The 12943-nt window shown below is 36.8% G+C and overlaps 1 protein-coding gene across 5 annotated transcripts in view; it reads left to right on the top strand.

The window, feature by feature from the left end:
- Positions 1-12943, top strand: part of phldb2b (pleckstrin homology-like domain, family B, member 2b) — a 79267-nt gene that overhangs the window by 24270 nt on the left and 42054 nt on the right. For 4 of the 5 annotated variants that reach the window (XM_049462723.1, XM_015606631.3, XM_049462724.1 and 1 more), the window contains exon 5: positions 8179-8298. In XM_049462723.1, the coding sequence (XP_049318680.1) occupies positions 8179-8298 (120 nt within the window). Of the gene's footprint in view, positions 1-1627; positions 1887-8178; positions 8299-12943 lie in introns of those variants that run through there. The other variant, XM_049462728.1, reaches the window with a different exon arrangement.

Below are 12943 nucleotides of genomic sequence, written 5' to 3'. Positions count from 1 at the left end.
TATTTTTGGCCCAAATCCTCTCAAAACTATTTAAAACTTCATAATACAATCCAAATACTAGTCACACGAGGAGACCAGATGTAAAAATAGTTTTTTTATTATTTGTTAAGAGTAAGTTTAAAGTAAGTCAGTGTAAATCAGGGGACCGCAAGAAAGATTTGAGTTGTTGTTATCAAAGATTAGTGGGTGATGTGGGATTTGGAGGTGAAACACAATATTATTGGTATATTACTTTTCCCTGCCAGCTGTTGCATGGTGACATTCAAAGATCTGAAGGCAATTTTAAGCTTTGAAATCATCACTTTACCTAAAAGCTTCAATTACTGGTAACTTAATAGTTGGTCTGGGTGATTTGATTTTACAAAGTCGTATCTTGATATGATACATGACATGCTAAAAATCTTAACATAGTGTAATATAAGAAGTATCAGTATTTATTTGTAACATCAAAAACACAGCATGTTGTAAACACACAAATTTGGGAGAACATGAGAGAATTGCAAGATCAAATAATATACATACTGTAGAACGTGGAATCGTACAAGTGTAATAGAGGTCAAAATGTGTGCTCGTTACGCAAAATGCAACATATTGTCAGGTCTGAGTAGATTTTTGGCATTTGTGAATTGAGATGCATCTAATTATTATTTTTTTTATTTAGTTCATTCAAACTTGAATTAAGTAACCATTTAAACTGATCTAATTCCACAGTGTGGAGGCTGTTTCTTAGCCTGCCTATTTCTCTTTGAGAGTTGTTTTCATGTTTTAAAACTGTACAAAATGGTCATAGAGATAGATATATAGGAAGAAATATTGGTGTGATTGTATACACACTAATAAACTCAGAAATGTAAAGTATATATTATAAATGTAGTTTCTTTTACAAAACTATAAAAAAGTCTACTTTTAAATGTTTATAGATGTTTCTGTAAGATCAGTTAGTTAGTTGTGCACATTCAAACATTATTCCTTCCCATCATTTAATATTTTTATAGTCAAATCTCTTTTTTTCTCCAATAAATCTTCTAATTTCTTGATTTGAGATATGAATGCAGATATGTACTCAGGCAAGCGTAGAATACAAAAGCACCCGAGGACATTTATGAATATAAGCATAACTTTGTTTAGAAAACACACTTAAATTCACTTTTTTTTCTGTAACATAAGCACCTGAGGACCGTTATTCATATGAGCATAACCTAGTTTTCACTTTTTTTTTGTAAGCTCCTTCAAGGTTAGAGTCAAAGTGTTGAACCAGATTCTTAAACAGAACTAAATTGCTTATTAATTAAAAAGTCAGATTTATATGATCTGTGGGGTTGGAGCGACTTAATGATTACTACTTGAGTGAAGTCCTTTGAAAGTGAGTACATTGGAAGTCTTCATTTAAACTAAGTGTAATTTACACGTTTTATTCTAAACTTTCTATAGGTAGAAAGACTGGGCTGACATGTGATTGAGTTTTCCTGACATTAAAAGGGGGAACATGCTGGAATTCCCCCTGTAACTGTTCAGCTTCAGGTATTTTCTCCGGTATTTTCTCCATCCTCCCTAAAGAGAGTTTAGACAAAGGGGGAAAGGGGAGAGAGGGAGAGAAGGAGGGCGGGGATTAACTCTGCCTTTTACTCTCCTTCATCTCAAGTCATTCTGCTGAACTCCTGGCAGACAGTCTGCTCTCCCTGCCCTGCAGCGCCAGTGCTGACCTTCACGGTGATTACAGTAATGGTGTGTTGAGGAGTTTATGGTGTATCTAAATAAGTTACTGTGGGGGAAAGGACTTCATTCAGGGAGACGGAGGACACGCCGTTCACTCTCTCCTCATTTCTCCTGAGGAGAAAGCCTCTGGTGCCTGTGTGCGGGTTTCTCTGAATGGCACACTGTGGAAGGTTAGTGTTTTTTACTGTTATCACAAAAAACGCTCTTAAACAAACTTACACAGCTGCTAACAGCGGGGACTGAGGAAACTGTAGCTGTCTGTATATTTGTAGCAAGACCATCACGTGGTCTAACTACAAATATAAACTGTTTTAAAGAACCTCAGATCTTTATTTGTTAGATTTTAACAGTAATACTGTATCTAGTTCAGTAAATGTTAAGTTTACTGTATCAAACAGACATTTAAAGCTTGTTTTATGTAGAATTTACCTGAATGTGCTTCTTAATATGAGAGTTGTTTGATACTGAGGCTGTGTGTCGCCGGTGTTGCTGTTCTCTTCTGTTGATTCACGAGTCGGTTCCTCTGAACAGATTCTCTTCAGTTATTCATACGAGCCGATTCACAAGATCTTACAATTTTAGTAAACGTTACAGCTCTGGAAAAAAATAAGAGAGCACTTAAGTTTCTAAATCAGTTTCTCGTATTTTGCTATTTACATGTATATTTATGAGTAAAATGATGTTGTTTTATTCTGTAAAGTACTGACAACGTTTCTCCCGAATTCCAAATAAAATTGTCATTTAGAGCATTTATTTACAGAAAATCAGAAATGGCTGAAATAACAGAAAAGATACAGAGCTTTTAGACCTCAAATAATGCAAATAAAACAAAACGAACTCATATTCATAAAGTTTTAAAAGTTCAGAAATCAGTATTTGGTATAACCCTGGATTTTATTCACAGTTTTCAATCATCTTGGCATGTTCTCCTCCACCAGTCTTACACACTGCTTTTCGATAACGTTATGCCACTCCTGGAGCAAAAATTCAAGCAGTTTAGCTTGGTTTGATGGCTTGTGATCATCCATCTTCCTATTGATTATATTCCATTGGTTTTCAATTGGGTAAAATCAAAGAAACTCATCATTTTAAGTGGTCTCAGATTTTTGTAAGGATTTAACAACTAGAAATAAGTTACTGTATTTCTGTAAGCATACTGTAACAGCACTGCAACTAACATTACATTTAGTGACATAAAAAATGCCTCAGAATTAACTCTTAGCAAAAAAAATACACATTCTGTACTCATATAGTGCTCATAAAACTGCTCAGAACCATTTAGAAACCTTTTATTGTAAATCGTTGGGCATTTTGTATGGATTTACCATGGCTAAACATCAGCAGTAGGGAACATATGTCTATTTTCTACTATTTAGAAGTCAAAGGTGCTTGAACCCTACTTCTTTACAGCAGGGTTATATGTAACAGTCCATTAAAAGCTGTTCTATAAACATCTTTTACAATTAATTTAGTAAGTCGAGAAAATATAACTAAATCTGTGACAGAATATCAGCATTTAAATTAGCTAAATAAAAAAAGGCAAGTTTAGAGAACATAAGCACCTGAGGACCTTTTATTTATATGAGCATAACCTAGTTTTTATTTTTATTTTTTTTCTGTAAGCTCCTTTAAGTTTAGAGTAGAAGTGTTGAACCAGATTGTTAAGCTGAACTATATTGCCTCTTAATTAAAAAGTCAGATTTATTCGATCTGTGGGGTTGGAGCGACTTAATGATTTACTCAGTAAAGTTCTTTGGAAGTGAGTTAAGTCTTAATATAACAGCTTTGTCACAGGAGCGGAAAATTGACTGCTTGACGTCTTGAGGTAATTCAGTGACTATAAATGGTTGGTGCATAAAGTCGCATGCAAGTTTAATTATCAGATCAAAGGCGTTGTCTTTTTAATCTCAGGAACAAGACTGGGAGTGATTGAGTTTATGAGTGTGTGGATTTGCTTGTAGTGCAGAAGGAAATTGCTGGAGAGGAATTGCAGTAAACAACCAGTGAATACAGTGCAACCATCCTCCAGAAGACATCCTCACACTTGCTATGACTGATTTTAACACCACAGGGTTTCGGTAGGTTAAAGCAAGAGATTGCTGGATACAATAGAAACCTTTCATTTTCCTTATTTATTTAGATTCTGTATTCACTGGATCACAGCTGTGTAGACTAAACACACCTTCCTGCTGTAAATCTGTGTGTACGCGTGTTTTGGTCACCGAACCAAATCGTGTTTATCTGACAGAGTTATCTCTCAGATCAATGTTTAGTCAGTCTGTGGGGATTTTTTGTGATGATGAAACGTCTCACAGTATGAAGCACTCATCAGACATATTGTCCCCATCTGTTTTGTTGTGAAATCTGTTAGAGCCTGCTGGTGAGGCTGCTTTTGTCCTTTTTTGCACTTTTTTCCAGTGAACAGAGCTCTGAGAGAATGGAAAGAAATCCTGCTAGACCCTACGGGTGCAGTCTGCCAGTGTACCTAAGAGAGGAATGCATCTGAAAGATTTAGGAGGCCAAAAGTCAGGGCTCTGGCATGTTAACGGCATGCAAGGCCTCTAGCTTCTCGACTGAGGGCACTGAAGTGTGGAGCAGCTTTTTAAATGTAAAGGTGCAGACTTACCAAAGCCTGTACTTAAGAGTTTTGGACATGCAGGGTAATTGGTGTGGACAAGTGTGGCTTGGGTTGCTCAAAACTATTTTGCTCAAGCTAGAAGGTATAATAATCATACCTGTGCATTTGTAGAATTCTTAGATTCTTACACTGAAATTGAACATATTTACAGCTACAGTGTTGACTTGTTTACATTGCTGTAGCATTAAAAAGACACCCTCCAGAGGTAGATAGCCTGTAATGTGTTAATTAAGCAGTGATGTGTGAATGGTTGCTTGTTTAATTACAATACCCCCCCCCCCTCCCTCCCACACACTCACACATGAATTGTCTTTGCCCATTCCACCATGATTTCACAATAGCATTAAATATTTGCAGTCAATTCAAACCAAAGTTGAGAACATAAAGAACGACTCACTTTCTTTATTCACAAAAGTGAGAAGTGGAGAAAAGAAAGAGAGAGAAGGTGGTGAAAAAAGGCAGAGGGGACAAACAAGACTACAGTTACCTTAACAATATGCCTAAAATACTACAGTTCCTACAATACCATGCAAATCCAAATCTTACAACTTAAGGTTTCCAGGTGATTTCCAGATTGCTCTTATAACCATGACTCCCCCCCCCCCCCCCCAAACTGTGTCACTTTGATACAAATGCATGTACACATTACTCCACTTGTACAATTGACTACTAGTACGTGCCTACCACTACAGATTACTAGTACGTACCTACCACTGTTATACTGTGCATGGCATTGGTATTGAAATCAAAACTCCACCCTAATAACGGTAAGTGATGAGTGTTTTAAGGGTGGTTTTAAGTATTTAAAATAATGTAGGTCTCTACTTTTTAAATATTGTTATATCAATACACTAATCAGCCCTATCATACATTTCAATAATGTTGTTACAGAATCTAATTTAGCTTGACAAACCAAAAACTGTTTTGGCTAGATGACTAGGATAGATAATTAAATGGCAGCTTTTGTGGAGAGTTCCTAGTATGCAGTAGTCAGTACCGAGGTAAAGTGGTTCAACAAAGGGCATCCAGTGAACCGGCAACAGGGTCAGCATGACCTCCCAGGGGCTCAATGATGCGATCCTCGTGGGCCCCACCTCCTAACCTTTTAACAGTACTTGCTATCACTGCTGCTAATGTCTTGGTGCCAGATACCACAGGAAACCTGCAGAGGTCTTGTGCAGTTGTGGAATCAGAGCTGGATGACATCAGGCTAAGCGTTTTTATTTTCCAACAAGAGGAAACTGTTCTAGACATGGAGACAGAGCACTTTTACACAGCTTGAGAGGTAGTTGCTGTCTCTGCACTGTACACCTATGACATAATGGCTGTAGAAGTTGTGCATTATGTAATGTATCCTGGACTCTACTAACTTGACTGTAGATGTATAACAGGGCTCTCAACTCACAATTCCATACGATTAAAAAAACTGAGTAAAAAGCATGATTTTGTCACATTTTGTTGCATAATCTAATTACGAGACCAGAGCAGCTGGTGGACAGAATTAGTATGATCATTGTATTATTGTGCTGAAGTGGGTTATTGTTACTGTTTGTTCCATCTTGCATTGTGTTGCACCCTTCTGAGGAAGATAACACAGGCTGTATTGTGTTAATTATACAGTGATTTGAGAATGGTTGCATATTTCCACATAGAAACACACACAAAATGCAGACACATCATCTTTGTCCAATTCACTATGATTTCATGATTTAAAATATGATGTAAAAGACAGAATAGCATTACATACTTGTTTATTAGTGGTCATTTTAAATCCAACGGTAAGAACATTGAGAGATAAAGAATAAAGAGAGAAAAACGAGTGTACAAAACCCTCTTTCTACCTGCAAAAGCAAGAAGAAAAGGTAGAGAAGAAGGAGGAGGGCAGGGGAACAAACAAGACTACAGATACCATAACAATTCTCCTTAAATTACTAGATTTCCCACAATACCATGCAAGTCTTTCAACATCTTACAGCTTAAGGTTTTCAGGTGGTGTGAAATCATGGTGTCAGATACCACAGGAACTTTTTAGAGAGATATTGCTGTGCTGAAGTGGGTTATTGATTTGATTATGGTTGTTGCAGTTGCATTAGATATTATAGTCATGTTCTCCATGATGTATGATCTCTTTGCATTGTTATGCTCTTGTTATTTACCATACTTTGTTTTTGCTTTAAGACAAACATATGAAGATAAAGTGCTTTTCCTGGTTCCTTCCTCCATACTATACAGTATATTCTTCAAAATTAGGCTGCTTTCGGCTTTGCAAGCAGCTCAGAATCCTCCAGCCAGAGGTTTGGGGTTTAGTGGGGAGGGGGAAAAGAGGTCCAACATATTTTCCATGAGCTGTTATTCCGCTTTCTGTTGCAGTATTTTTTTTATTTTGGCCACTCAGTGCTCTCTGATTTCAAATCAGTGGAAAATGGAGCTGTGGGGCTAAGCTTTCCCCTAAGAGGGAACATGGAGGTAGATGTTTACAGTTTGAAAGTTTCCCTTTTTCAATCCATGAATGAACTCTTAATTGAAAAGGTATATAGACTTAATAATAATAATAGATTTTTGTCTTATTTTTTTTTATACAAATTTCATTAAATAAGTGTTCATTAATTATAACCTGTTGTAATATGTTTATTTAATCATTTTGTGTTTTTTGTATGGGATGTTTATTGCCATAGTTTGACATGAACTACACTAACAGCTATAGAAATTTAAATTGTATACAAACACTATCTGTATTTACTAAAGATTTTTTCTTTATAGTTTGCTACGCTAAATTCAATTATGCTACACTTATGCTACACGGCCTGTGTTTATATGAAAATTATGTTATCTGAAAATTTGCTCAGAAAAAAAAACAGCCAAATTTACATGACATGAATGCGAATCATTAATTTTATTTATGATTTGCACTGAACAAAATCAACCAAAATAGTTATGCTCTCTGAAATGAAAACGGTGGTCAGATAATGTCCATTTCATCCATAAAAAGGAAAGGCATAATAGTCTATTAGTAGATATAAATATTACCTTAGATTCCAGTGTATTTAGATAAACTGTTTATCTGACCAGTGTAGAAAGGGGTGTAACAATACACTCATTAAGTTTACATTTTAAAAGTATTTTGAGAGCTTTATTAAAAAGTTTTATTTGAATCTATAATATATATATATATATATATATATATATATATATATATATATATATATATATATATATATATATATATATATATTTGTAATTAATAGAATGTCAGTGCTCCAATAGGTATTTTCCCATTTCAACAATTACCACAAAAATATTTTTGCGCCTCTTAACAGGATTTTCTTTAGGAATCCAGATAAAAGCTCCTAAGTGGTAGGTGGCCAGTTTTACCTGCCAAAGGATACATTAGTCAGGCTTTATGTTAAACATAAGGTGGAATATGAGTCTTTATATAAACATTGAAGAAGGTGTGATTGATTGGTGGAGAAGAGCAAGTCTCCATATATGTGTTTAGTTTAAAGAATGACCATGTTGAGAAGCACTGAGGTCCTCTAGAGGGACCTGTTCCTCATACAAGCTGTGAGGTGTTTGGACAGCTGTGGCTCTGTCACGGTGAGGTCCCAACCCCAACACTTTGTGTAATGCTCAGGGTTTTGATCGTAATTGATGGCCACTTCCAATGCAAAACTCTGCTTACACACACAAACACACACACACACACACACACACACACACACTGACCAAACAGATGGACTCAAAAGGGGTGCAAACATCTCAAATGTTGCTGGTCTCAGATTTATTTGAGTGTAAACTCTCTATCTCTTCTGTTCTCTTTTCTACAGGGTATTCTCTCTGTTTGGGTAAATCCTACTTTTTCCGTTTCAACCATCCAGAGGAAGCCAACCGGATAAAGAGCATGTTGCCTCAAAAGAGTCCCGTGTCTCCACTGGTCTACAGCACAGGTAACTAGCTTCTTCTCTAACCTAGGCCTTAATTTATAACTTGGGCATATTATTGTGATGGAAAAAATACAATCATTAATTCCTAAAACTTCTTCCCAGTGTTGTTTCTGCTAGTAAAGAAAAATGAAGCCTTATTATCTTTGCGTATTAGTTGAATGTATTTAGTTGGACCCATTGCTGGCACAGACACGAAAAGCTTGTCCAGCCCCTGTAGAGAAGTATTGCCAATAAAATGTGACTCCCAGTATTGAACTGATAGGTTGGGGATTTGGGGTTGACCAGTGCTCTAAAAGTCCATCTAGTAAAAAGTCTTCTGTGGACAGTTGTGACAGCTACTCCAACAAAAGCAGGGTAAAATATTTGTGTACCCCTGATTTAAGGAGAACAAATAAATAAACAGGTGTTTCCATGTTGCTGTCCATAAAGTGTATAGACTCGTCTGCAAGTAATAGCCCACTACATTTTATATTTCTTCATTTCTTTTAATAATAATAGGAGTACCAGTCCTGATTCTGATCATTGAGGTACATCATAGCTAATTGTAGTTATACAAAAGAACAATTACCCGAATGACAGAGATTTTTAATTTATTAGATTTCCAGGCTTTTTCCAGACAATGACCAGAAGACACCAGATGCAACAGGAAAACAATAACTTTTACAGACAACTTGCCATAAAATGCACTTTTTTAAGCCAGCACTCTGAGACCCATAGTTGACATGAAATGTGGAGCAGCTGACAATGACAAAATTGTGATTAAAATTATCTTAGCTCATGTAACATAATTATATAAATGTTGCAGAAGACTGTGTGGATAAAAATGTGTTGTAAAAATGGCTTCTAATGGTAACTTTGATGCACAATAGCAGTGGGGTTCACTGAAATCTGCCACTTGCTAGGTTAAGTCTCCAAATGAAGATCAGTTTCTAGCCCAGGGGGAGATATTACAAAGCCAAGATTTAAAAACTTGGGGCGTTTTTACTCCTGTAGTTTCTCTGGTCCGAATCATTGATGAGTTCGTCATTGATGAGTTCGTTTACTTGGAGCGTTTTCTATCTTTGTTTGGTTTGGTTTCAAACAGACATAAATGTAAACACACCAAAATGTGCACCAATAAAATAATAAGACAATAAAAGCCTGATGACTTGACTTAAATGTCCCCCAGCTTAGACAAAGTTATCTAGCTAAACTAATCAGTGTAGAAAGCATGGACAGCGTCAAGTCAAGAGAAAGTCAAGAGTATTTTATTGTCATTACATCTGAGTACAGGTACACAGTGTAATGAAATTATGTTTCTCCGGAACCATGGTGCAACATAGAACAAAACTGGAACAGAAGTGCAACATAGAACTTTAACACTACAATAAATTCAATTAAATAAAGCAGACAAAAGACAATTTAACAGACAGTTTAATCACAGCAGTTACTGTGCTATTGAAACATGGAACAAACAGTAAAAGATAGACCACAAAAAGTGCAAAGAAATATATGTGCTAACATGGAATCGGCATAATACATTAAATACAGCAAATACATTCTATGATATATAGGTTTATACAGTCAGTTTATAATTACAGTTACTGATGTTGAAGAATTTGGTACATTCATATTGGATACTCCTAAAATGTCCTGTTATCTGGCTTTCTGAAAATCCTGCATTATAAAATGTTAGTCTGTCACTGTAATAAAACATTTACCACTTTAACAGCTACTGCAGACGACTCTTCTAATTGATCACACATTTTTCTCCCCTTTATTCTAACCTAAGTGGCCTGAGGTCAATTAAAAAGTGGTGGGATGTCGGTGTGCCAGCGTTTTGAAAGTAGTAGGTCAGATGTCTCATAAGACGTCTCATCCCTGTGGTTCTGACGCCGTTTACAATACACATCAAGCAGACTGTGTAAGTGTGTGGGTGGAGTGCCTGTGGTTGAGACTATACACTTCCTATTCTATCTTCCTTCAGTCACTCTTTTTCTCCAGACAGACTTGAAGACCTGGAGAAAGAACAGAAAGCCCCCCTTTTTCCATTCGTGCCCCCTACGGACTTATATAGACCTCCTATCCTATATCCTATATCACACACAACCCTCATGAGGCACCCTGCTGTGTGTATATATGTGTGCGAATGTGTGTGCGCATGCAAAAGATATTTGGGTTCAGTTTCAGGTAACTAGGGCTTCTCTCCTCATCTTGGACAGGTGTGTGTTATCTGTAACACAGCACAGACTCCCACAATAGGAGCCTCTTATCCTTTGAAGTGCGAGAACCCTTTTAAGCGTCTTCTGCTGTCTGTTCTTTTCGGATATCTCTGCTCAAAAAACACATACGCACACACATTTCGTGCGCTAGCAGCCAGCCAGTCGTGTGGAATGCCTTCCCCTGTCTGTGTACAGATGTGGTTTGTTGTCCCTGTGGTGATTGATAGTTTAGGGAGAGGGAGTGTACTGCAGATCATTTTCTCTCTCAGCAGACAGTGGAAATGCATACACAGTGTATCTGCTGATCCAGAGACATTCACAGATGGGAGAGAAGTCTGAATCTGCAGTAGCCTGTGGAAGACCCTGTGCTGTCATTTTACTGCTGGCTTTACACCAGGATGGATAAAACACAGTTCTTAACAGTTACAAACAGCAGTTCATAAAGACAAAGGCATAGGAGCAGGTTTGATACTGTGAGGGGGACACATTTGCTAAAATAAATCAAAGCCCATCCTTTTATTCCAGTTAATTACAAAAAACAAAATCATTTGTTTTTTCGAAACTTCTGTTTATAGTTTAATCCAAACAAAGGTGAATTTACAACCTAAACCTAAATGTTACTTCACATTACATTAACTGTTGTTAGAAAAAAATATGTGTGAAATGCATTAGATACATATGACAAAAACTGATCAGTTATCACCTAATATTTAAAAATATTTTAACAACAGATTTGGTTTTTAATTGAATTGTTGTTATTATTATTATTATTATTATTATTATTATTATTATTATGTATTGGCATGTCAATTCTGTTAAATACTTAACAGAACTCCACAGAACTCCACTTATTAAAGAAGATAATATAAATGTTAGATAACCTGAACCCTCTCTGTCTGTTAGGAGAACAATACATTACCCAAATGTCGTTTTTATTGCAGTATATTGTTTTTATTGAGAATCATTGCTCTTATCACTAACCCTGCGGGTAAAGCCAGTGTTGTGCCAAATTCAGCACCCCTGCCAAGAAAAGCACCCCCTCTCCGCAACGCGTATGCACCTTCTTCTTGATAAAAGCGCAGATAATTGCATCCGTTAACTTTAATTCAAAACCCGCTCCCGAGATAGGGCGATTTTCATGGCAAATCCACCTATTTCTGATATTTGGTGGCTATAGTGATTCCTCTGATAAGTGAGATTAGAAGGTGCGATTTTTTTGTGATTTTGTAGCCACCCACTGGCCTGTATTTCGTTTGATGATTTAAGCCTTTGATACAGATGCCCAACCATGGAAACCCATTCACATACACTGTACTGTTGAGCTGATGTGAAGGCCACATGAAGTTTGGAGATCTGTAGTGATTGACTCTGCAGAAAGGTGGGAGGGATGTTCTCAAATGCCTTTCCCCAAACAACCCATGTGATATCTCTCTGTTTCTGCTCTAATTCCTTGTTTGTTTACAGATGTAACTCTGATTTAAGCTCTGTGCATGTGCACACACACACGCACACACACTTTTGCCCTCAGGTTAAAGGATTTCCCTGGCCTTGGCTGAGTCCTGTGTGAGTTTATGGTCTGTGCTGGTATGCGTGTTGTATGAGTGTGCATGTGTCAGGCGCCTGCTGGGAGATATCCTTTGATCTGTTTGCACTTGATGCACAGCAGACTGAATCTGCTCTCGACCATACAGTGCAGAAAGGAGGCAGACTGTGTGTGCGTGTGTGTGTGTGAAGGAGGGAGGGAGACGGACAGGGAGCCCAATGCCAAAAAAAGAGAGAAAGTTCTGCTGTCCATCTTTGGCTCAGTGGCGTCCAGCTGGACTGGAGGCTGGAACTTCCTTCAGACTAAACTGGGAATCAGAATTTATGTTCGGGGTTTAGTCTGAAATATTTTGTCAGTATAATTCGTACTAGACATCAGACTTTTATTGTACATATTAATGATTACAGATGTAGAGCAAATAAAAATTGGATTAAATGGTGATAAGCCTTTTATTTGCTTTTATTTGAACTTTATTATATATATATATACAAATACAAAATTATTCCATTTTCTATTTAAAGCAGTAGAAATACGGGAGAATTGACAATTCTTCTATTTGGGCTCCTCTTACAGTTGGAAAGATTTCCACATTTCACCAAAGTTATATAGTGCAGGGTGGGGAGCCAAGACTAGCTATGATGGAGGCACTGTTCAACCTAATACTAGTCAGTGGAGAATTAACATGATTTTTAATATTGTTATACAATGTAAAGTGGTAAATCTAGCAAGATTTACTATTAAGATTACAGATAAATATGACTGCAGTTGCACAGCATTGCTCTTTTCTTTATTCACACTCCGTCAGAGTGGCAATGGCAGATACATCATTCTGCCTGTTACAGTCAATGGAGTGACAACTAAACACTGTTATTTAAATGTAAAAACATTGTTGTTAAATCAGGTG

Source organism: Astyanax mexicanus, chromosome 1, assembly GCF_023375975.1.
Source record: "Astyanax mexicanus isolate ESR-SI-001 chromosome 1, AstMex3_surface, whole genome shotgun sequence".
In the NCBI taxonomy this organism is placed as follows: domain Eukaryota; kingdom Metazoa; phylum Chordata; class Actinopteri; order Characiformes; family Acestrorhamphidae; genus Astyanax; species Astyanax mexicanus.
The sequence above is the reverse complement of the archived record's forward strand: the minus strand, read 5'-3'. Positions and strand labels throughout refer to the sequence as shown.